We start from the raw sequence: 26,506 nt of genomic DNA on the forward strand, positions 1-26,506 counted from the left end.
AACTGATTTGATGCTTTTTCATTAATTCATCCCCTCTTTTCTTCTTTCCTTCATTCATTTGGGCTGACAGCCCTATTGAATTTGGCAAGATAATGGGGAACATTCCAGGACTATAACATCATATTCCTCAACCAACTCAAGGATCTCAAAGTGTAGATCTGGAAGCCAAGGTGGCAGATCATACCTTGCTCCCCGACAATCACTATCCAGGATCTCCAGAAAAAGAAGCACCTTTTCCTCTACAAAAAGGGAACTCTCTGGAGCCACCACACAATCCCAGTACCATATCACTGCTTCAGTCTTAATGCAGATTTAGAGATTCACAGTATCCTATTCTCATCTTCAGCTAGCTGTAAAGGTTATCTTTTAATAAATCTCTTTTGGACACCTAGATTTTATGCATGGATTTCCTATACTACTCTCTAATTCAGATGATGAATTATTATATAATCAGTCAGTTGAAGAGATGCTTACTGTAAATGAAGGAGCAGAAGCCAGGAGGAGCCAGGAGAAACTGTTTGTCACCTCCTCATTTCTAAACTCTTCAAACTCATGGAGCCCTCCTTCCAATTGTAACAATTAGTGGCCTTAATTGGTGGGGGCCTAATGAGTCATTGTTTTTAGTGGATGTGGACCTACAGAGAATCTTGAATCCAACAGGGTAGATATTCTGGAAACTCCATGTATTACACAGGTAAAATAGGACTTACTCAAGGTCACAGTACAAGGTAGTGACAGGAACGTTGAGAATTGAGGTTAGGGTTTGATTGTTCTGTTGATTCTCTAAACTAAAGAAAGTGATGGAAAAAACATTAATAATGCAAATTAAACTTTAAGGTATGTTATGTATACACCCTCCCCCAGAGCCCATTGTTAAATATTTACCAGCCCACCCTTGCCTTACAAACCCATGACTTTATTGAAATTATATTCTTGAAAGTCAATAAATGGCCTCTTTCTTGCCAAATCCAATTACTTTTTTCTACTTCTTTGACCTCTTTGGTATTTGACATTTGACTACCAATTCTCCTCTTTTTCTTTTTTAAATACTACTTTATCCTACTCAAGTGGGGAGGGGGAGAATGAATGACATAAAATATTTTTATTCAAGATAGATATAAAAGTTATTTTTATAACAACCTACAAAGGGAGTTCAGAATTGGGAGAAATTACTTTTGACTGACAGAATAAGGAAAGCTACAGTCCAGAAGGTACAGTTACATTTGAACTGGGCCTTGAAGGAATGGGCAGAAACTGAGTGGATGGAATTGAGGCAGCAATGGGTATCATGAGCAACAGCATGAAAGATAGGAAAGTATAGGACAGGATCTACGTGGAACCCTTCTTGGTAGCTCTACTCGGAAGCTATGGCTATGGAAGTAAGCTATAGAAGGATGGCCCCAAGTTTATAAAGACTTTTTCCAAATGATTCTCAATTATTGAAGTCAAGCAATTCATTTTGAAAATCAACATGGCTATTTTAACATTTACTGTGTAACAATTCCAACTATAATATGTTTCCATGTAGATTTAAAAAATACACTGAGAAAAATACGAGTATGATAAAGTATCAAAAAACATGGTTTATAGGTGATCAGAAACAAATATTATTAGACAAGAATTTATTTTTAGTGTTCAAGCAGATAAGAAGGAAAAGGGAAAAGAGAGAGAAGAAAAGGCATTTTACTTTAACTTAGGGCATTTTATCACCCAAATATATTTATGACTTATCTGTAAACTCTCACACTGGTCATTTTTTTGCAAGAGTTACTCAATGGACCCTGTTCACTGGTTTAAATAGAAGGGTTTTATCATTCCTTACATATTTAATGTTAATTTAAAGTTATAATATTATTTCAAAGTGAATACATTACCTTTCCTTTCACTCAGTTTTGCTTAAAATGAAATTAATTAAATTTAAAACAATTTATAAAAGCTTCAAAAATAATCACCTAATCTCTTGGGTAATAGAAAAGTGGTCCAGCTTCTTTGGATTAAATCAAAGGAGTCAGGGAAGCAAGAACATATGCTTGCAAGACAAGTATTTGAAATAGGTTAAAAACAGAGCTGCTCTCAAACAGAATAACACAATTAGTATGAAAACTGACCCGAAGAAATAAAAGGATGACCCAAAGGAACAGAAAATTATTCTAAATAATTCAAAAGGTGACCAAAATATTAAAATAAAAACTGTTTAGAATGCTCAGCCACCTCACACCTTGTAATTTAGACTGAACATCTGCTGTAATTTTAGAAAATAATTTTTATAGTTGTCTGGTCAAATAAATAGTTCCTTTTTCAGATCTCCAACAAGGTTAGTTTTTGGTCAATGACATGTACTTGGAAATAAAAGTGTCATAAGAAGGTGGGTAAGTTTTGTAGAGCATAGGGTGTGTGAAAGGGAGCCAGGGAGCAGATGAGTCTGCAGAAGTAGCAGACGCCAGAGACTGATAAAGGAAGGGGAGTTTAGCCTCAGTTTACTCAAATAGGAGATGAGGAATTGTCTTCAAAGGTGATCTCTTTCAGCATTATATCTATGATATTTATTGGTGTTTGTTTTTTTAAAGAAATACTTAAGTGGTGCATAGGTTCAGGAAATTCGGGAGGAAGGTCATGAACGTGATATGAATAAATACTTAACTGTAAGTTGATTATTTTAGGGACACGTCTATCTTTTGATCCTGGTGACAAACTTGTGATGTAGGGAGAAGAGTTTATATGGAAGCTCAGAGAAATTGAATGCTTTGCTCTAGATCACAAAGTGATACTTAGTATCATAGCCTGGATTTAAAGGTAGATCTGACTCTGAGCTGCATGTTCTGTCGGGCACCAGGTGCCTCCTGGATTTCATAATTATAGACTTATTAAAACTGGGAGTGGCAATCCCTTCATTTTTCGGAGGTAAGGGAGGCCCCCAAAAGGGAGAGTAATTTGCCCAAGGTCACACAGCCAACGAATGAAATGGCATGCCAATGGGACTGCATTTCGGGCTTACCTAGATTTCCCAGTGCAGTGCTCTTTCCACTCCACCAGATTAGACCAGCGATGGGATACAGAAACCCCAGTCCTAGCATAAGTTATGCTATTACTTCTAGGGAAGGCCCAGAAGAAGCCAGGAAAACTATCCTGGTGTTAATCTTTATCGCTGTTGTATTACGGTTATTTGTATCTCTAGGACCAGACTTTGTTTTCCTCCTCTCGGTCTCCCGTACTTGCCTGGGATACACAGTAAGAATGGACATTCCTGTTTTGGGCGGTTCCTTTTGGTAAACCGGTACGGCTCTGGGGAAGCCTAGGAACCCATCTGCCCCGCAGCGCTTGGCTGCTCGGGCCAGAGATCGGTCTTTCACCGAAGAAAACCCAGGTTGGGAGAGGACTTGCCCTTCCTTGGCTGCAGGTGAGGTGCGGAGCCGCGGGCCCCTCCCCACTCCGCCCGCAGCCCCAGAGCCAAGGTCGTAGAACCACGCGCCCCACTAACGAGAGAGGCGTCCACGGGAAGCCCCGGGGGACACCCAAGGGAAAGGGCCAGGCGAGGCAGAGCTGGGACCAGCTGGCCGCAGCCCGGGGTGGGGGTTAGGGGGCGGAGGAGCGGAAGCTGGGCAACAATGCAGAGGGGGCGGGAGAGGGTCGGGCGCAGGGGGCTGCAGCCTGAGCCTCCTCCGGCTCCGGCCGCTGGGAGACACTGATTGGCCTTCTCGGACTGGATGAATCGTGGCCCGGAGTCGGCACCGCGCAGGGCAGAGGAGCGCGCGGCAGCCTGCGAATGCCGGGCCACCCAGGGGCCTGCCAGCCCGAGGCTCCGTGCCGCCGGGCGCCTCCTAACCCCGAGGCGCGTCCCGATGGCCCACGGCCGGCCAGGTCGAGCTCCGGGCAGCCTCTGCATCGGCCTCCCCTCCCGGGAGCGAGTGACTGACACCGCGGGAAGCCCGTGAGGTGCGGGCGCCGGTTGCTAGGGCGCTGAACGCGAGCCAATGAATATTATTGGTGATGGGTAAGGGGGCGGGGGCAGGCTCGCTTCTCGGGGTTGCTAACGTCTGGCCTCGGAGTAGGACGCGCCAACGGGGCCGCGGTGATGGGCGTGGGGCTGGCCCAATGACGGGGGGCGTGGGCGGGGCGGCGCGGCGCAGCGGTGCTAAAGGGGCCCGCGGAGGCTGCGCTGGGTTTTCGTCCGAGGAGCCGGATCTGTGGTCGCTGCTGGGCACTTGCGGTCGCCATCATCTGCGCCTCAAGGTGAGGGGCTGCGGGCGCTTCCCGCAGAGCCTGCCGCTCTTGGTCGAAGCCGCCGCGCTGGCGGGGCCGGCGGAGCCGGAGTGCGGGAGGGCGCTGGCTGGGCCCGGCGGTGTCGGGGCTTGCTAGGGGCGGGGGTCTTCTCTGTCTGGGCGGAAGGAGAGGGACTGAAGGGCTGTGGAGAGAAGAGGCGGAGGAGGCGAGGGGAGGGGTCGCGGGCGTGCGCGCGCGTTTAGGAATGGCCGTAGGGCAGGGGGCCTTTGCGGGGAGAAGCTGGGGGGGGGATACGGCCCCCTAGTGGGGGTGGGTGGGAGGGGGCTCCCTGGAAGAAAGAATTCAGACTCTGTAGATCTCCTCCTTAGTGGGGTCCCTAGACGGGTCTGGGGCTCCCCTGAAAGGGTGGGGGCTCTGGCCGGATGTGGGGGTGTTTGTGGGAACCCTCGAAGGGTGAGAAGGGGCTCTGTGCGAGGCGGACAAAAGGAAGGGAGGGAAGCGGGCCGGCACGCGTGCGGGCAGGGACCCCGAGAGGACGGACGGAGCCTTGGGTGGATGCCTGCGGACCCCGGGCGGGAGAGCCCCCGGGGAGGGCGTGTGGCCCTGGAGGGACGGGGAGGAGTCCCGGGAGGAAGGGGTTCTGGGTAGGACCGAGGGGGCGCCGATCGGGGAAGGCCGTGGCCGGGAGGGAAGGGGGAGTGCTGGGTGGGCTGGGCTCGGCGGCGGGCCCCCGATGGTGGAGGGACGGAGCAGGCGGGCGGGAAAGCGCGGGTACCAGGTGCGGGAATGTAGTGCGGAGTACGGGTTGGTCCTGGAGCGGCCGGGCTGAGTGGGGTGGGATGGAGGAGGAGGGGTAAAGGTGCAATGTGAAGGAAGAAGGCCGGGGTGGGGGCTCCATCTGTGCCTGGGGAAGGGCCTTGCGGAGGCGGGAAAACGGAGCTGGCTTGGGAGGGAACTGGCGGGGGTGGGGGGCTCCCCAAATGGGAGGGGGCTGGGTGGCGGGGAGGGAGGGTCGGTCCTCGATTTTCCTTCTCTTTTCTATTGTGTGAGTGGCCGCCTCTAGTTGCGGGGCTGGCCCCGGGACCTCCACGTTGTCTTTGCCCACTTCTCTTCCCGCTGCCCCCCCCCCCCATATCAATCAATCATGGGGCGGTGGCAGCTCAGAACTGGTGGGTTTGTGGGAGCTTTCGGACTAGCTTTTACCCATGTGGCTGTGAGAAATGACCCCCCAGACTGGCCTGGAGCAAGGGTGAGGGCACGAGGAGGGCTGGTTTGGGTGTCAGGCTCTCCGCTTATCCCCGTTATCTCTTCCAGGCTCTGCAGCTCCCTGCAGGATCACTGCGGTTGATGGGGGGGGGGGGGGGGGGGGGGTGCAGCGGCGGTGGGTGGAGGTAGGGACTGCACAAGAAACAAAGACCTCCCTGCAGTTTTTACTGAATAATAAAATACCACATATACTACTGTGCTGTGCTGACGTTCTGATTTTTGATTCTGAATCTGAGAATTTTCTGCACTATCTGAATTATCCTGGATGCCATTTGACTTCCAAAAAACTTGTATTTAGGTTCTTAGTCTCCTCTATCCTTTTGGTCTCATGCTTTTGATATTGAAGTATCTCTTGGCCTGGAAAAGTGGCCATTTTATGCATTTTATCTTTGCATCTTGAAGTCTGTTACTTCTGGAGAGGACATGAAGGGAAATGACCCGTGAGAGCATTGCTTTTTATTTAGGATCCTCAGGGAAATTATTTCAGTAAAGCCTGGCTGGATGACGGTAGGGAGAAATTGGAAGAGTAGTTTCCGTGTAGGATAAAGGAATGTAGAGCTTTGACTGTTAATTTTCTGTTTGTGGATGGAAAGGTAAGGATATAAAGTAAAGATTCCTAGTTTAGTTTCCAATTTAAGATAAATTTATTAACTGCTTACTATGCAGAAAAACTCAACTGATGATGGTGGTTTTCATTACAGATTACTTTTTTCTTTGCCAGTTTAAGCAAATTTCACAAAAATAGAAAGACTTAACCGATTTGTACTGTATGGATTGATCTTTTGTTATACTGAAGCCACTAGCTTCTTTAGTTCATTTGGTAAAGAAAGATTGACTAGCAGATGCACATATGAAAAGAAAGCTCCAGAGTGATTCTCAAAAATTTTTAATAGTGTGTATGAAAATAAAATGTCTACTGGATTCATGAATTTCACAAATACTTGAGCATTTATTATATGCAAGGCACTATACTAAACACATGGGGGATACAAAAATACTTAAGACTGCTTCTTGAGTGGTAGAGATTATCAAGATAAGTGACACAAACACCTATATTGGGATTTGTGTTTTATCTAAGATGCAGTGGGTTTCTCTTTGAAGACCAGTGGAAGTCTGGGTAAGCAGACTGGGTATGTTACAGTGGGACATTCCTTTCAGGTATGTGTTGGATTACATAGTTGGTGAGGTACCTTCTGACTTAGAAATTTTGTTGAACTAAAATTGTAGTCAAATGTTCTGAGAAGGTGATATACAAGTTTAGAGAAGGAAGAAATAATAGCTTGATATTGGACATGATTACTTCCCTGAAACGCTTCTATGAAGTAGGTAATCCATGTATTATCTCTGTTTTGCAGATGAGTAAATTTAGCCACATAGTTGGTGATTTAACAGTTTGCACAGTTAGAAAGAGGCAGGTCTTACATTCAAATTGAGGTCTGAATCTCAAATACAATGCATTTTATATATTACTTCCTTATGCTGGGTTACAATAGGTAGATTTATGTAAGCATATACGGAAAAGAGTGTTCCAAAACATGCAATTGTTGGTACTTAAATTATGTGTGGTATTTTAGAAGTAGGAATTGAATTTTTAAAAGTATTGTGAATATGGTTTGTGCAAGTAATTTTTTTTTAAACAATTACAGGCTCAATTGCCCTTACTGCCTCTTGACTCTCCATGCTCTCATTTGTTACTTTTTTTAAATTAAGAAAAACTTTAAAAAATAGATCACAATCCATCCTTTACCTGCTACTTGAGTAACTGTCCTATTGCCAGCTCTCTAATATGTAATTCCTTTACCTAAAAACTGGGGTCCACTTCTAGATTCATGAGTTCATTTCATAGGTATTGAGCATTTATTATGTGCAAAGCACCACGTGAAGCAGTGGGGGGGGATACAAATACCATAAGGCTGCGTAAGGGTAGGTAGGGAACTATTTAGTAAGGAAGCTGAGTGATACAGATACCTGTGTTACATTGGAATCTATGTTAGATTCTATCTAAGATAGAATCTTCATTCTATCTAACATTCTTATTAATGGATTGGATAAAAGACATGGATTGCCTTCTCATTAAATTTACCCCCATTGAATACTTTGGCATTTGAGTCCCTTTCCCATCTGGCTCCAGCCTAACATTCCAGCCTAACATTCCAGCCTGTCTTCTCTTTCTGCCCTTTCTCATCTGTGTGACTTTACTCAATGATGAATCCTATGCCTGAAGTGGATTTCTTCTCCCACTTTTCTACCTGAAGTCCTTTCTCTTCACTTAATGGATGTTTGAACTGAATTGTCTGTTCATATACTTTATTCAGTGAGCTAATATTTATTAAGCACAGATACAGTTGAAGTTTAATATAATTTTGGCTTCATGAAATAAGGATTGAAGGGAATTTCTCTGTTTTCCAAAGTTCTAGCTATTTTTGTTTCTTGTGTTGTTTAGATCTTCCTTGTTGGGAGGATTAAATTTATAGGAGCTTAGTATTAAGTGTTGTACCACCAAAAATCAGTGTGATTACTAAACTCAATCACCTTTTCTCAATTGTCAGTCTTCTTGACCTCTGCAATGTGAAGACACTACAGAGTAGACAGACCCCTCTTGAAACTCTCCAACTTATTTTCCTTCTCCATTTTCTTCCCCAATGTTTTGTCCTTTGCTCTTTTTGACATTTTCTTCCTTCACAAGCTCAATCTACTTTCATGGCTTTAATGTGACCTCTCAAATCTCTATCTTCCAATTTCTCTATTGAAATGTTGAAATCTCTCACTATTGAAATATTTCCAGTTGTCTACTTCTGGCTGTAAGTAGTTATATCGCTTATAGGACCTAAAAATGAACATGACTAAGACTTGAACTACCAGTCTTTTTTGCCATGTCAGTCTCTTCTTCCTGACTTATTTTTACAAACACTGAAGTTATAGTTTGTCAGCTTTTCTGGAATTATACTAATGATGTTAGATTCTTTCAAAAGCCATCAACCCTGTCCTTGCACATGCCTTGCTAGGTAGGGATACATGCCCTTTCCTAAGGCTATGGTAATGATGCACACAGAGCCTGTTCAATTTTGTTTCTTTGTAGTTTCAATCTGTCACATGTCTATCCTGCACACTGTTACTAGATTAATTTTTTTAAAGCATCCCTCCAGTCATATCACTCACCTTCACTAGCACTTTCAGTGATTCTGTTGCCTAAAAAAGTGTGAATACCTTGGCATCGCATTTGAGGACCTTCAGTTTGTGCCCAGCCTGTTCCCTAGTTGTATTTCCCATTATTCGTACAGCTTTTGAGTATACTGTCCAGATTTGCCGTAGCTCTCCTTCCAAGGTACAGGCATTTTAATTTCAACACTTTAGCTGCCATCTGCAGTGATTTTTGAGCCTAATAATATAAAATCTGATACTGCTGCCATTTCTTCTTCTCCTTCTTACCAGAAAATGATGTAATCTTAGTTTTTTTGATGTTAAGCTTCAAGCCAGCTTTTACACTCCTCTTTCACCCTCATCAAGAGTCTTCTTAAATCTATGCTTTCTGCCACCAGAGTGTTACTGTCTGCATATCTGAGATTGTTGATATTTCCCCCGGCAACCTTAATTCTGGCTTCTCTACGATGCAGCATGCATGAAAGTTAAATAAAGTGACAGTGTACAGCCCTTTCCAGTTTTAAATCCATCAGTTATTTCATTTTCAGTTCTAACTGTTGGCTCTTGACCCACATACAAGTTCCTCAGGAGACAACATAATCTAGTAGTCCCATTTCTTTGAGCACTTGCCACATTTTGTTGTGATCACACACCATCAGAGGCGTTAGTGTATGCAGTGAAGCAGAAGTAGGTGTTTTTCTGGAACTCTCTTGCTTTCTCCATAATCCATTGGATGTGGGCAATTTGGTCTCTAGTTCCACTACCTCTTTGAAAGTCAGCCTGTTCTTCTAGTAATTCTCGATTCACCTTTTACTGAAGCATAGCTTGCAAAATTTTAGGTATAACCTTGTTGGTTTGCGAAATGAGCACAATTGTTCAGTAATTTGAACATTCCTTGGCATTTAGGATTGGAACAGCTGATCTTTTATAATCCTCAGTGGTCACTGTTGTGTTTTCCAATTTCGCTGGCATGTTTAGTGCTGCCCTTTAACACAATCATCTTGTAGAATTTTCAGTAGCTCTGCTGGAGTTCTGTTACCTCCGTTAGCCTTACTGTTAACAATGCTTCCTAAGGCATACTTCATTCTCCGGGATGTCTGGTGTTAGATCAGTAACCACACCATTGTGGTTATCAGTGATGTTAAGATTTTTCTTGTATAGTTGTTCTGTATATTCTTGCCACCTCTAATTAATCACTTCTGCTTCTGTTAAATCTCTACCATTTTTGTCTTTCATGCCTACTTTTGCATGAAATATTCTCTTGATATTTCTGGTTTTCTTTTTTATGTTCCTCATTTTTTCCTTTAAAATAGTATTTTCTTTTTTCCAATTACATGTGAAGATAATTTTTAACATTAATTTTTTATATAAAATTTTGAATTTTGCATTTTCTCCCTCCTTCCCTTCCTTTCTCTCTAAGACAATAAGCAACTTTATGATATAGTTTATATGTGTGCAATCAGAAAGCATTTCCACATTAGTCATCTTGTGAAAAAAGACATGAGCAATAGGAAAGAACAGGAGAAAAACAAGAAAATGAAAATAGTATGTTTTGATCTGCACTCAGACTTCATCAGTTCTTCCTCTGGATGTGGATAGCATTTTCCATCTTGAGTCTTTTAGATTTAGATCGTTATATTGCTGAGAATAACTAAGTCATTCATAGCTGATCATTGCACAGTGTTGTTACTGTGTATAATATTCTCTTGGTTATATTTATTTCTCTTTGATTCAATGCATGTAAGCCTTTCCAGGTTTTCCTGAACTCCGCCTAATTCGTCATTTGTTACAGCACAATAGTATTCCATTATATTCCCATACCACAACTTGTTTAGCCATTGCCCAGTGGACATTCCCTCAGTTTCCAGTTCTTGGCCTCCATATAAAAGAGGTGCTATAAATATTTTTGTGCATGTAAATCCTTTCCCCTTTTTTATGATCTCTTTGGGATACAGAGCTAGTGTTGGTGTTGCTGGACCAAGGGGTATGCACAGTTTGGTTGCCCTTTGGGCATATATCTCTGATTTTCTTGAAGAAATCTCTTGTCTTTTCTATAGTTTTCTTCCATTTCTTTGCATTGCTCATTTAAGAAAACTTTCTTATATCTTCTGGCTGTTCTCTGAAGTTCTGCATTCAGTTGGTTATATCATTCCCTTTCTCCATTACTTTTCACTTCCTTTCCTCATCTATTTGTAAAGCTTCCTCTTTTTCTTTGGACTTTTTTTTGTTGTTGTTGCTGCCTCCTCTACAATATTGTGAACCTCTGTCCATAGTTCTTTAGGCACTTTTTGCCAGGTCTAATCTCTCATATCTATTCATCACTTCTGTTTCATATTCATAAGGGGTATTTTTTAGATCATACTTATGTGGCCTGGTTTTCCCTACTTTCTTCGATTTAAGTTTGAATTTTACAATAAGAAGCTCATGATTTGAGCCATAGTCATCTCTAGGTCTTGTTTTAACTGACTACATGGAGCTTTTCTACCTTTAGCTTCAAAGTATGTGATCAGTCTGATTTCTGTATTGACCATCTGGTGATGTCCTTGTATAGAAACCTTTTGGCTTGTTGAAAAAGAGTTTGATATGACCAACAAGTTATCTTGACAGAACAATAGTAATTTTTGCCCTACTTCATTTTGTACTCCAAGGTCAAACTTTCTTGTTATTCCAATTATCTTTTGATTTCCTACTTTAGCATCCAACCCCCTATGATGAATGTGACATTTCTTTTTGGTATCATTTCTCGAAAAAGTTGTAGATCTTTGTAGAACTGATCTTGGCATCTTCAGCATCGTGGGCTGGAGAATAGACTTGTATTACTGTGATGTTGAATAGTTTGCCTTGGATTCAAACAGATATTATTCAGTCTTTTTGAGATTATAATCCTGTACTGCTTTTCTCATCTTTTTTTTAACTATGGGGACTACTCATTTCTCCTAAGGGATTCTTGTCCACTTTAGTGTATATACTGATCACCTGAATTAAATTCACCCATTCCCATCCATTTAAGTTCACTGCCACCCAAGATGCTGATATTTAATCTTCCCATCTGGTGTTTGATCATAGCTGTAGCTTGGTTCATTTATGTTCCAGGTTCCTATGCAATATTGATCTTTATAGTTTCGGACTTATCTACAGCTCTGTGGCTGAGTGTGTCCTTTGGGCTTTGGCCCAATTGCTTCATTAGTACTGGAGCTACCTTGTAGTTGTCCTCTGCCCTTACCCAGTAGTGTGTTCGACACCTTTAGACCTGAGGGGTTCATCTCATTTTAGAATTCTCCATTGTAGGGTTTTTTTTTGTTTTTTGTTTTGCAAAGATACTAGGGTAGTTTACCATTTTCTTGTCCAGTGGATCATCTTTTGTCAGAACTGTCTACTATGACCCGTCTGTCTTGGGTAACCCTGCATAGCATAGCTCATATAGTTTCATTGAGTTATGCAAGCCCCTCTGAAGTGACCCAAGAGAGATCTATAATGTATCTTGAGACAGGTAGAAAACACTTAACAGCTTGGGGCGGGGGAATTAGCAAAGTCTTCATAGAAGAGATGTCATCTGAGCTGACCCTTGAGGAAAAAACAGAAGGACTCTCTCGATAGGCAGAGGATGAAGATGTGTACTGCATTTAGCTTAGAAGATGGATTCTGCCACCACATGGAGACAGGAGATGAAATATTGAGGTCAGGGAACAAAGACTAGGGGAATGATGGGAAATGAGGCCAGGAAGGGAGGCTAAATCCAGGTTTCAGAGGCATTTTCACTTAAGTACCAGGCTGAAGATGGTATTTTATTCTAGAGGCAAAAAAAAACTGCCCCAAATTTTTGAGTGAAAGAGAAACGTGATTAGATCTGTACTTTAGCAAGATTATTCTTGGTAGGAATGTGGAGGATGGATTAGAATAGGGAGAGACAGCAACCAATAGAGACCAATTAGGCTTTTATAATCGTGCAGATGAATAGTGATGAAGTCTTGAACTAGGGTGGAAACCATATGAGTACAGAAAAGGAGATGGGTGCCAAGAGGTGTGGAGGTGGAATTGATAAGACTTGGCAACTGATAGGGTATTGGGTTTGAAAAAGAAGAAAGAATCAGAAAAAAGTAAAAAGAATCACTGAAGCTGGAAAGGATGGTAGTGCTGATAGAAATAGGTTAGTTTGATGGAGTGGTAAGAGGTGGGAGGCAAGGATGAGTATTGTTTTGGACATTCATTTCAGTTCAGGAAATGGTTATTAAGCACCTAATATGTGAAAAGCCCTGGGTTGAGGATACAAAGACAAAAATGAAATCATTCCTGCCCTTAAGGAGCTTACATTGTACTGGTACATATAACTTACACTCAGGTAAGAGTAAATACAAAATTATATAAAGTGATTTCTAGTGGGAAAGAGGTTTAACAACTAGGAAATTAGGAAAGATCTTTTGTAAGTCAACTGAGCTTTGAAGGAAGCTTGGGATTCTACAAGGTGGTGTTTTTGTTTTGTTTTTTAAATAATATTTTTTCAGTTAACAAGCCTTTGGGTCCTCTCCTCTCACCTCCACTGGAAAAAAAAGAAACAGAACCTTGGTAACAAATAAGTACAGTCAAGCAAAATATTTTCCATGTTGACTAGCTCCAAATATATATAATTCATTCTGTGTCTTGAGTCCCATCATATTTGTTAGGCAGTTCTTCATCATTGGTCGTTTGGTTGGTTATTGCATTGATCAGAGTTTTGGTTCTGTTCACTTCTCTCAGCATCATTTCATATAGATCTTCCCAGGTTTCTCCCCAGTTGTCCTTTTCATTATTTGCAGCATAATAGTATTCCATTACATTCAAATGCCTTAATTTGTTTAGATATTTCCCAATTAAGGAGTACCTCCTTAGTTTCCAGTTCTTTGTCAATACAAAAAGATCTATATTTTTATACATATATATGGGTCCTTTTTTTCTCTGTTTGATTTCTTAGGGATTTAGGCCTGGGTATCATTAACACTGGATTGGATCAGAGGGTATACTGTGCAGCTGAGTGATTTTGAGGGTGTATTTCTGTATTGTTTTCCGGAACTAGACCAATTCACATTTGTACCAAATAGTGCATTGATGTGCCTGTTTTTCAGCAGCCCCTCCAACAAGTCATTTTTCTGTTTTGCAAATTTTATTAATCTGAAATGAAGCGTCAGAGAACTTTAATTTACATTTCTCTAGTATTCTTGATTGGTGGGGCAGCTAGGTGGCTCAGTGGATAGAGTACTGGCTCTGGAGTCAGGAGGAACTGAGTTCTAATATGGCCATAGACACTTATAACTGTGTGACCCTGGGCAAGTTACTTAACCCCAATTTCCTCCAAAAAAAAAGAAAATATTGATTCGGAAGATTTTTTCATATTGTTGTAGATAGCTTACATTTCTTTCTTAGAAAATTGCCTATTATGTATATGTATTCATATATACACATGTATCCTTTGACCATTTCTCAATTGGAGAAGGAGTATTTTTCTTAGAAATTTGAATTATTTCCTTATATGTCTACATTGAGGAAAGGATGTATAACAGACATAGGGGACCACCTATGCAAAGGTATGTAGGGAAATGAAATCTTAGGTACAGGAACTTGTTAGCTGGCCAGTTTGATTGGAACCAAGAGGCATCAAGGGGAGTAAGACAAAAGGAAAAACAGGTAGAAGACGTTGTATCATGGAAGGCTTTATATGCCAGGCTGATGATTTTGCATTTTATACTAGAGTCAATTGGATAAAATGCACAGATTTTGATGGATATATGATAAGCTATAACAGAACTACTGCCAGGCTTCCTGTCTAGCTAGACTCCTGAAGATGATAAGAGCTTATAGGAAATATGTGTGCCATTTCCACATATTAGAATGTAAGCAGTTTATTCCTTGTTCATTTTTTGTTGTTTTTCTTAACTCAATGTATATTTTGGAGTCATTCTCTTCTGAGTGTGTCATTTTTGTCATGACAACTTTTAAGAATGGGATTCTTTTTGTGTTTTTTTGTTCTTCCAGCCTTCTTCCTGACTTTTGATATTAGGACCCACTTCTGTGTGCTTCTGTTGAGAATGTGCCCTGGACTGGTCCTGTTGCTACTTTCTTGGGGTCCTGATCATTGCGTTGTTTAAGAGCCTCAGGCTCAGGACTTGATTACTGCTCCCCTGGTCTGAGCTCTACAAGTAGCTGACCTAGGTTTGAGTCTTAGCAACAAGAGACTACTGATGAATTCAGTTACTGTCAGCGAGCTGAGAAGCTCTGCTGGTTCAGTGACAGAATTATAGATTGTCTTTTGGTCTGGGATTGCTACTCTGGTTATTCCTTTGCAGTCTTCATACTGGGCTGGAGGCTGGAACGTATACCTTATTCCACTCTCCACTCCTGAGATTTGGGCCACACTACTATTCCTTGCTTTTGAATTTGCTTTTCTGCCTAGGGTGGTGGTGGGGAATGAGAGACACAGGTCCCCTCCTTTATACCCTGAATCTGTACCTTGGAACTCAGTAATGGGTAACAAAGTTTCCAGTTTGTATTTGTCTCCATCGTGATGCTTTCATATGGATTTGGGGCTGCCCCACTATGTTGCTCTTAATTAAGCCTTACCCATTCTGTTCATTTTGTGTTGTCACAAAATTTTGATTTACTAAAGTGTCTTAAGTTATTAGACACATTAGAATGAGTTAGAATTAGAATATTGTGTTTATTATATGCCAAGCACCATACTAAGTGATGAGAATACAAATAGAAAAATTAAGACATTCTTATGTTCTCAGTGAACTCATTCTAAATGGAAAAGACAATACATCAAGGAAAGTTCAGCTGCCAGGCAGATGGAAAGTGAAGGGGTAGATAGGAAGTCACAGAATTACATCATATGTAGATCATATGACAGTGCTAAAGGTCTGTAGGAGATAGAGATAGGGTGTATGGTAAGGTCTGGTGGTCTTCTAGCTCACTAGAAAGAATAGAGTTGGCATCTCCCATCTCATATAAAATGTCAAACAGACTTGATGAATGGATAAGAGGGTGGGGAAAGGTAAGGTTAAGGAAAGGGAGGAAACATCTGTGGTAGAGAGTCTTCCCAGTGCCTGATTGTCCCTGATGGGTACTGGGAATAAAAATATAATTCTGGGCTGTGAGTCAACTCTTAGAATGTCATTGGAAAATTCTATTTGCAGATCCTGGGTAGAAAAGCTTTGGTAGCTCTGAGACCAGAGTGTAGGCCAGGAGAGGAGTAAACTCCTCTCTCTTGATTGAGCCACCTTAGAGGAACTGAGAACTTACAGGCCCCCAGAGTATGCCTTCCTCTTGACAAAGGACTCAAAAGTCAAGTAACTGACTGGGAGTATGCCCAAGAAAGGGGAAAAAAATAAGAGTACAGAAGGTTACTTCCTTGGTGAACAGGTATTTTCTTCCGTCCTTTCGGATGAGGAAGAACAATGCTTACCATCAGAGGCCTCCAAAATAAATATGCAATGGTCTCAGGCCATGGAAGAGCTCAAAAAGGATTTTGAAAATCAAATAAGAGAGGTGGAGGAAAAATTGGGAAGAGAAGTGAGAGCGATGCAAGAAAATCATGAGAAGTGCTAAAGCTTGCTAAAGGAGACTCCAAAAAATGCTGAAGAAAATAGAATGTCATTGGATAGTGTGTGTGTGTGTGTGTGTGTGTGTGTGTGTGTGTGTGTGTGTCCGTGTGTCCGTCCATCCGTCCCCGTCCGTGTCCTTAGGTTCTGGCTAACTTTAAACTAAAGATCTCTGACCTAGAGTTTCTTGGACCTATTAAGAATGTCCTGCAAAATTGCATTTTCATTTTTAGTAATTTCATTACTAGTTCTTGGGGCTACTAGAGGTGGCAGATTCTCTGTCACTTCCTGTTCTTGACCAGAGACCTTCAGAACGTCTTTGGATCATCAACTCAGTAAGGGTAGAAACAGGAAGAGTAAGTCTAGCCCTCTCATCATACTTCAGACTGTATGACTAGGAGCAACATGACTTCTTCATGTCAGACTAACTTCATTTCCTTTTTTGACAGGATTTCTAATCTAGTAGATGAAGGCTTTATGCAACATGCATACTCAGTCCTTTACATTCTAGTTATTCTGTAGAAATAAGTTACTTAGACTTTAACCAGTAGTTGATGAGTACTTTTGCTACTGATGTAGGAAAAATAGAGAGATATAGTCTAGAGTCTAGACAGTAGTACAACTAGATGGATTTAGAACTGGTTGAAGAGCTATACCTAGATTAGTCATTAATGGTTCTGTGTCAATTTGTCATCTTAAAGGGAAGTCTCTCATGGATGTAGTTAGCATTGTGCTGTTTAATATTTTTAATTTAAATTAAATTTAATATTGTGACTTGGATAAAGGCATGCTTATTCAATTTGTAGCTGACAAAAAATTGGGAGAAATCCTTAATATGCTAAATGGATCCAAAAAGACTTTTTTAAAGCCAGAGAAAAGCAGTTTATTAAAGATTAGTCATATTGAGTTGACTCTGTTTTGAAACTTTAATTAATTTATTTTTAGCTTTCAACATTCATTTCTAGAAGATTTTGAGTTCCAAATTTTCTCCCCATCTCTCCCCCCCAACCCCAAGACCCATGCATTCTGATTACCCCTTCCCCCAGTCTGCCCTCCCTTCTATCACATTCCTCCCTTCCCTTATCCCTATCTTGTCTCTTTTCTTGTAGGGCAAGATAGATTTCTATACCCTATTATCTGTATTTCTTATTTCTCAGTTGCATACAAAAACAATTCTCAACATTCATTCCTAAAACTTTGAGTTCCAACTTCTCTCTCATCCTCCCTGCCCACCCATCCCCACTGAGAAGGCAAGCAATTCAGTATAGGCTATACATGTGTAGTCACGTGAAAGACTTCCATAATAGTCATGTTGTGAAAGACTAACTATGTTTCCCTCCACTCTATCCTGCCCCCCATTTATTCTGTTATCTCTTTTGACTTTGTCCCTCCCCAAAAGTGTTTACTTCTAATTACTCCCTCCTCCCATTTGCCCTCCCTTCTGTCTTCACCCCCACCTCACTTATCCCCTTCTCCCCTACTTTCCTGTACTGTAAGATAGTCATGCCAATTGAGTGTGCATGTTATTCCCACCTTAAGCCAAATGTGATGAGAATAAGTTTCACTTTTTTCCCTCTCACCTCCCTCCCTTTTCACCTCCATTGAAAAAGCTTTTTCTTACCTCTTTAATGAGAGATAATTTGCCCCATTTAATTTCTCCCTTTCTCTTCCCAATATATTCCTCTCTCACCCCTATTTTTAATTTTTTTAGATATCATCCCTTCCTATTCAACTCACCCTGTGCCCTCTGTCTGTATATATGTATATAATCCCTCCAATTACTCAAATACTGAGAAAAGTTTCAAGACTTACAAATACTATCTTTCCATGTAGGAATGTAAACAGTTTAGCTTTAGTAGGCCCCTCCTGTTTACCTTTTCATGCTTCTCTTGATTCTTTTGTTTGAAAGTCAGATTTTCTATTCAACTCTGGTCTTTTCATCAAGAATACTTGAAAGTCCTCCATTTCATTAGTTTTGCTGGGTAGGTGATTCTTAGTTTTAATCCTAGTTCTTTTGACTCCTGAAATATCATATTCCAAGCCCTTTGATCCCTTCATGTGGAAGCTGCTAGATCTTGTGTTATCCTGATTGTATTTTCACAATACTCGAATTAATTTTTTCTGGCTGCTTGCAATATTTTCTCTTTGGCCTGAGAACTCTGGAATTTGGCTACAGTGTTCCTAGGAGTTATCCTTTTGGGATCTCTTTCAGGAGGTGATCAGTGGATTCTTTCAATATTTATTTTTTCCTCTGGGTCTAGAATATCAGGGCAGTTTTCCTTGATAATTTCATGAAGGACAATGTCTAGGCTCTTTTTTTGATCATAGCTTTTAGGTAGTTCCATAATTTTTAAATTGTCTCTCCTGAATCTATTTTCCAGGTCAGTTGCTTTTCCATTGAGATATTTCACATTGTCTTCTGTTTTTTCATTCTTTTGGTTTTGTTTTGTAATTTCTTGGTTTCTCATGAAGTCATTAGCTTCCATCTACTCTAGTCTAATTTTTAAATAACTATTTTCAGTGAGCTTTTGAACCTCCTTTTCCATTTGGCTAATTCTGCTTTTTAAAGCATTCTGCTCTTCATTGGCTTTTTTGAACCTCTTGTCATTTGAGTTTAGTCTATTTTTAAAGGTGTTATTTTCTTCAACATTTTTTGGGGTCTCCTTTAGCAGGTTGTTGACTCACTTTTCATGATTTTTCTTCATCTCTCTCATTTTTCTTCCCAATTTTTCCTCCACCTCTCTTACTTGATTTTCAAAATCTTTTTGAGCTCTTCTGTGGCCTGAGACCATTGCGTATTTTTTTGGAAGTTTTGGATGCAGAAGTCTTAACTTTTATGTCCTCCTCTTATGGTATTCATTGTTCTTCCTCATTGGAAAGGATGGAAGAAAATAACTGTTCACCAAGAAAGTAACTTTCTGTAGTCTTATTTTTTTCCCCTTTTTTGGGTATTTTCTCAACCAGTTACTTGACTTTGAGTCCTTTTCAAGTGGAGGTTATATTCTGGGGAAATATAAGTTCTCAGTTCCTCCAAGGTGGTATAATCAAGGCAGAGGAGTTACTCCTCTCCTGGCCTGCACTCTGGTCTGGGAGCAACCACAAGCACTCTTCTGCCCAGGATCTGCAATTAGGATTCCCTGTCTAGAGCCTCAACCAACTCTATCAGCCAATACTCCTCCTCACCCCCAGACCACAACTCAGGGCTGAGATTCAGATCAATGGCTCAATTTCCCCAGGGTCTTTAGGTTGAGGGATCCAAAAATGGGCGCGGTAGCCGCCTGGGGTCAGGGCTTGGGCAGGACCCTGCTCCCTTTTCATCCAGGTGAAAGAGCTTTGTCACTGACTTTTGAAGCTGTCTTTGGCGTTTGTGGGTTGAGAAATCTGGGAACCACAACTGCTGCCTGTGATTCCGCTCCCTGAAGCCTGCTCTGGTCCTGTCCGTGCTGCGCTGTGTGGCCAAGGCTGGGCTGTGCTCTGCTCTGAGCCCAGTATGATAGACCTTTCCTGTTGGCCTTCCAGGCTGTCTTGGGCTGGAAATCTCTTTCACTCTGTTGTTTTGTGGCTTCTGGTGCTCTAGAATTTGTTTAAAGTCATTTTTTATAGGTATTTTATGGGCAATGGGAGGAGGACTACAGCAGGGTCCATCTTTCTACTCAGTCATCTTGACTCCACCTCTGGATTGTCTCTTCCAAAAAGATCTTGATAGTCTAAAACATTGGGTTGATTCTAGTAAGATGAAATTTTTAAAAATTATTTTTACCCCTATTAAATCTTAAGTTATATAATTGATTTCAAAAATTGACTTCATAAATATGAGTTAGTTAGACAACAGTTTGCATAACAAAGATGGGGGGTGGTTTAGTGGACAGCAAACTTACTAAGTTTGCTGCAGGAGAGCCAGAAAAGTTAATTTAATTGTAGGCTACATTGACAGGCCTTTTCTCTAGGAATAAAGAAGCACTATAACTTTACTCTGTTCTGCCCTGGTTACACCAAAGCTGGCATGTTGTGTCCTGTTCTGCGTATCACATTTTAGGAAGAATATTGATCAGCTGAAGAAGTAACTAGAATGTAAAGGACTGAGTATGCATGTTGTATAAAGCCCTTTTTTAAGATCACAAGTTGTAGATGCATAGCATGTTTCATTTTCATATGTCTGAGACCTCACTAGATCCCCCTAATAGGTATTCTAATATGGGACCAGAGGGGCTTACTTGAGATGTGTAGCCACAAATTTTCTTCCTCTCTAATTCTATATATACCCTTTCATAATCTCAATCACTCTTGGTATCTGTGTGGGGCAGTTTGATATGGATCAGCATTCAGATCCTAGGAGTTGGCATCATACTAACTTATTTTTCTTGGGTGGCTCCTCTCTTTTCTTATTAAATAATTTTTTTCATTGTGAACTTAAGAAATAAAACAAGTATTTCCATAACAAAATAGAATTTTTTTATTTTTTAAAATTAATTTATTTTTAATTTTCAACATTCACTTCCATGAGTTTTATATTTTCTCTTCCTCCTTCCTTCTGTTCTCCCCTCCACAAGGTAGTGTACAGTCTGATGCAGGCTCCACATATACATTCTTATTAATCATTTTCACATTAATCATGTTGTATAGAAGAATTACAATGAATGGGGGGAACCATGAGAAAGAAAAAACAAAACAAAAAAGAAAGCAAATAGTATGCTTCAATCTGCGTTCATACTTCATGTTTCTTTTCTTTAAAGAAAGAATTGCACATGAAACTGCAACTCTGTTATGTATTGTTTTTCCTTTTAAATGTATAATAAAGTCATGTAACTTTCATTCTCCCCATCCCCTGCCCTAGAGACAATGACCATTAGACATAAGTGTGTGTGTGTGTGTGTGTGTGTGTGTGTGTGTGTGTGTCTGTGTAAATCTACACTATACATACTTCTATTTATTACTTCTTTCACTGGATGCAAATAGCATCCTTGTTCATAGGTTCTTTGTAGTTACTTCGAGTATTTATAATAGAATGACTTAGGTGTTCAAAGTCCTTAAAAATTATTACTGTTACTGTATATAACATTTTCTTGGTTCTGCTTGTTTCACTCTTCATTGTTGAATGTATATCTTTCCATGTTTTTCTGAAATCGAGTTCATCATTTCTTATAGCATGATAGCATTCCATCACAATCATATTCTACAACTCAGCCATTTCCTGGTTTGACAGTATCCTTGCGTTTTTCAGTTCTTTGCTACCACAAAGAAAGCAGCTATAAATATTTTAGAACATACAGGTTCTTTTCCCTTTTCCTTGGGAAACAGACTTCATAATAGTATTGCTGAGTCAGAGGGTAAACACAGTTTTATAACTCTTTGGGCACAATTCCAAATTGTTTTCCAAAATGATTGGATTGGTTCACAGTTTCACCAGTAGTGATCTAGTGTCCCAGTTTTTCCCGTATCCTTCTAACACTTGGCACTTTCCCCTTGCATCATTTTAGCCAATCTGATAAATATAAAATGATATCTCAAGGTCATTTTAATTTGCATTTCCCTAATCAATAATGATAGAGAGCATTTTTTCACATGACTATAAATTGTTTTGATTTCATCACAAAACTGCCTGTTCATATTCTTTGACCGTTTATATCAATTGGGGAATGATTCATGTTCTTATAGATTTGACAAAGTTCTTTACATATTTGAGATACGAGACCTTTATCTGAGAAACTGTCTATAAAATTTCTCCCCAATTTTATGCTTTCCTTTTGATCTTGGCTACATTTGTTTTATTTGTACAAAACCTTTTTAGTTTAATGTAATTGAAATTATCCATTTTATACCTCACAGTGCTCTCTACTTATTTATTCATAAATTGTCTGCTTATCCATAAGTGTGAGAAGTAATACGTTTCATATTCTTCAAATTTTCTTGTGATGTCTCCCCTTATATCTAGGTCCTATATCCATTTTGACCTTATCATGGTAAATAGTGTAAGATATTGGTCTATGTCCAATTTTTGCCAGACTGCTTTCCAGCTTTCCCAACAGTTTTTCCCAAATAACGAATTCTTATCCCCAAAAGTTAAGCCTTTACACTTGTCAACAAGGTTACTATAGTCATTTGCTGCTTTAGATTGTATGTATGCTCTGTTACAGTGATCTACCTTTCCGTTTCTTAGCCAGTACCAGACAGTTCTGATCATTATTGCCATATAATATAGTTTAAGATCTGGTACTGCTAAGCCTCCTTCTTTTACTTTTTTTAAATTAGTTCCCTTGATATTCTTGACCTTTTGTTTTTCCAAATGATCTTTTAAATTACATTTTCTAACTCAGTAAAATACGGTTTTTTTGTAATTTAATTGATATGGCATTGAATATATAGATTTAGGTAAAATTGTCTTTTTTATTGTATTGGCCCTGCCTAGCCTTGAACAATTAATATTTTTCCAATTATTTAAATCTGATTTTATTTGTATAAAAAGTTTTTTTATAATTTTGTTCATATCCCTGTGTTTATTTTGGCAAGTGTACTTCCAGGTATTTTATACTGTCTAGGGATATTTTAAATGAGGGGCTCCTCTCTTAATGAGTGGCCTGGTTCTGATCCCGGGTCCCTGAGATAGAGCCAGTAGTGTTTCACACCCATACCCATTGTTTATATACATGTCAGATATAGTTGCATTCAGGTGGAAATATAGAGGTGGAGAAGAGGGGGTGGGATGGGGTAGGTGGAATCAAAATAATCTCAGATAGATGAGGGAATTTCAGGTAGAGAGATAAGCTCACTCTAGTATCTACCCCAACTCTTAGTAAAGGTGAGGTTTTACTATTCTCATAGAAAAGGAATTATAGATTACATGAGCCTAAGGATAAGAGTTGCTACTACTAGCTTGCCAACTTAAAAAGGTGGAGGGGTAGGGGAAGAACATTAAAATTTTTGTTTTAGGCTTGTAGGATGGTTGAATCTTGTGATTCAGCTTTGTATTACTTAGTTTTTAAACATGGTTTTCTTTTTTTCCTTTACAGGTATATACCATTCTATCTTTCCCTTTATAATGGCGCAGAGGAGTGGACTTGAAGATCCCGAGAGGTACCTCTTCGTGGATAGGGCTGTAATTTACAACCCTGCCACTCAGGCCGACTGGACTGCTAAAAAGCTGGTTTGGATTCCATCAGAACGCCATGGTTTTGAGGCAGCAAGTATCAAGGAAGAGAGAGGAGATGAAGTCATGGTTGAATTGGCAGAGAATGGAAAGAAAGCAATGGTCAATAAAGATGATATTCAGAAGATGAACCCACCTAAATTTTCCAAAGTGGAGGATATGGCAGAATTAACATGCTTGAATGAAGCATCTGTTTTGCATAACCTCAAGGATCGTTATTATTCGGGACTTATTTATGTAAGTATTTTTTTTAAAAGATAGTTTTTAAAACTGAATGGATTTGAGGAATAACAGCAAATTATTGTAAATGATAACCCATGTCTTAAACACTTGAATTTCTTTTTGCTGAACTGTAACATTGAAGATAGAAAAGGTAATCTGATTACCTAGGCCTTCCTTTGTTTCAAATATAAACTTAATTTGCATATCAGTTTAGGTCACCTCCCTACTCAGTAAATTCTAGTAGGTTCCCTATTACTTACAGGATCAAGTATGCTCTGTTTAGCCTTTAAAACTCTTCATTCTTTCCCTTTTTGTGCTCTATTTTCCAGCTACCCCAGCCTATTTGTAGTTCCTCAAACAGGCATTCCATGTCTTTGTGCCTTTACATTGACTGTCACTTGGAATGCTCTGCCCCCTCACTTCTGGTTTCCTTTAATATTCAGTGTCTGTCATCGCAGTTAACAGTGCCATCTCCTTTGATTCTGTAAAGATCTTTTATTTGTACTTAGTTTTTTATATACTATCTCCCCTATTAGAATGTGAAATACTTGAAGGCAGGGAATATTTTTGTATTTCTTTGTATCTTTGCTTATTTAGCACTGTGCCTGGTATATAATAAGTGGTTAATAAGTGCTCGTTTACTGACTGATGAAATATCACCAACTAATTAAACATACAATTGTATTGTAGTGTTATGAGTCAAGAAAGTATGTGAAAGTATGTCAACACAGATCCTGAAATCACTCGTAGGACTAAAATAAAGGAAAAAATGCAACTGGGCTCTGATAACATCTGAGAATGTGGTAGTCAGTCCCGAGAAGTGGTAGATAAGGAAGACGGAGCATGAGTTTACAGTGAAGAAAAGTAGGTGGGAAAGTGGTAGAACATTGGTATTAAAAATTCATACTAGTAAGTATCAGGAAACATAGTAATTTTCTATAAAATTATGATTGGAAAACAGTGAAGTCTCCATTGGTAAAAGGGAGTTGTAGAGTTTCATGTTTTTTGGTAAGGTTGATTGTTTTCCTTTGTTCTTGAAGAAGACCAAAATGACATCACCATGATAATTCAGTGTGTCTGTCTGTGGCTGATTAGACCAATACAAGCTCAGAATGCTCTACCACAGGTTGGGCACAGATAGTCCGTGTGAACATTTGGGGTGGTTACTCCAAATTTGCGCATCCTACGTTTCCTTTGTGCTGTTTCAGTTCTGCTTTGCTCATAGAGCACAGCACCCTTTCTGATGTGGGCACACCATGCTGAGCAGTCCTGTGCCAGTGTCTCCCATGTTACACAGTCAAATCTGAAGTTTTTGAGAGAGACCTTGAGAGTGTCCTTGTGCCACTTCTTCTGACCATCATGTGATCACCTGCCCCAAGTGAGTTCTCCATAAAATAGTCTTTTTGTCAAGCATAGGTTTTGCTTCTAACAGCATGGCCAGCCCATGGGAATTGTGCTCTCTGAAGCATAGTTTGAATGCTTGGCAGTTTAGCTCAAGCAAGGACTTCAGTGTCTGGTACCTTATCCTGCCAGGTGATCCTCAGAATCTTCCTAAGACAGTTCAAATGGAAGCGATTCAGTTTCCTGGCATGGTGGTGGTAGACTGTCTGGGTTTCATAGGCATACAACAATGAGGTCAGCACATTGGCTCTGTACACTTTCAGTTTGATAGTCAGTCTAGTGCCTCTTCTTTCCCAAACTTTTCCTTGGAGCCTCCCAAACACTGAGCTAGCTCTGGCAATGCGTGTGTCAACGTCATTGTTGATGTGTACATCCCTGGAAAGTACACTACCCAGGTAAGAGATTTTGATAAGGTCAGAGAAACTGAAAGGGGTAAGAACAGAATAATAGAATTTTAAAGCTTCTGGACACCTTAGAGATTTTTAGGTCAATTTCCTCATTTTACAGATGAGGAAAGTATCTTTGACTTTCATATGTAGTAGACACTCAATTATTACTATTCCAAAAGGGTTTGGAAAATGAGTAAGGAATGCCAATTTCATAGAATTATGAAATCTTACATATCAAAGGAAACTTAATTCAACCTTTTATCTTAAGAGAGGATCCTTTCTAGAAAGTATTAGCTTTCCACTAGGTCTCTGAAGGGTGTTGTAGCGAACAGATCATAGGATCACAGACTTAGATCTAGAAGGGACATTGGAGGTCGTCTAGCTCATCCTGTCATCTTACAGATGAGGAAACAGGCACAGGAAGAATAAATAACTTGCTCAGATTTCTCCACAAGTACCTCCTCATAGTTTGAATGCATGTCCTTATTCTAGATTAGCATTTTTTTCCACCATGCCATATTGCCCCAGAGCCCTGGGCTTGGAGTCAAGAACAGGGTCTGAATTTTGTGTGACCTGGGAAAGTCATTTAACCTCTGTAAGCCCTAGTTTCATCATCTCTGTAAAGTAGAGATAATAGCACTTAGCAGAGTTGTTGTGGACAGTCAGTTGAAAGATAGTGGAATTCACTGTCACATAAGTAGCACTTAGGATTTTGGGGCAGCTCTACTGGCTAGAATAATTTTTTTATTTTGAGCAAAAATCTGCTTTTCTATTACAAATACCTGATAATGCTAATTCTGGATCCTGTAGTACCATAGAATAAGCCTACTTTCACTACTATGTGATAGCTCTCTTCTGATAATTAAAAGGGCTAATAACTTTGTCTCCCTCAGAGCTTTCTTATTTAGCTAGTAAGAAAAATATGCTTAAAATTGTTGTAGAATGGAGTGTTATGATTAAGCTCCAGTTCTGTTGCCACTGCGAGAGTCAGAAGAAACATTTTTGATTTTTATTTTTTAAAAATATATTTTAATCAGTATTTTTATATTATTTTGGATTTCCTCGGTATTATTCCCCTTCCTTTCTCCCAGAGGACATCCCTTATAACAAAAACAATTTAATAAAAAAGAAAAAGAAAAGAGGAAGAGAAG

At 40.1% G+C, this 26,506-nt stretch overlaps 1 protein-coding gene across 3 annotated transcripts in view; it reads left to right on the forward strand.

Annotated features, from left to right (window-relative positions):
• The first annotated feature begins 3,323 nt into the window (after nt 1-3,323).
• The window catches only part of MYH10 (myosin heavy chain 10), a 187,534-nt gene continuing 164,351 nt past the window's right edge, over nt 3,324-26,506 (forward strand). Inside the window, exons 1-2 of one of the 3 annotated variants that reach the window (XM_072641088.1) lie at nt 3,324-3,397; nt 23,207-23,580. In XM_072641088.1, coding sequence (XP_072497189.1) covers nt 23,236-23,580 — 345 coding nt within the window. In that variant the 5' untranslated portion in view covers nt 3,324-3,397; nt 23,207-23,235. Of the gene's footprint in view, nt 3,398-4,098; nt 4,231-23,206; nt 23,581-26,506 lie in introns of those variants that run through there. The other 2 variants (XM_072641087.1, XM_072641089.1) reach the window with 2 other exon arrangements.

Source organism: Notamacropus eugenii, chromosome 2 (genome assembly GCF_028372415.1).
Source record: "Notamacropus eugenii isolate mMacEug1 chromosome 2, mMacEug1.pri_v2, whole genome shotgun sequence".
NCBI lineage: Eukaryota > Metazoa > Chordata > Mammalia > Diprotodontia > Macropodidae > Notamacropus > Notamacropus eugenii.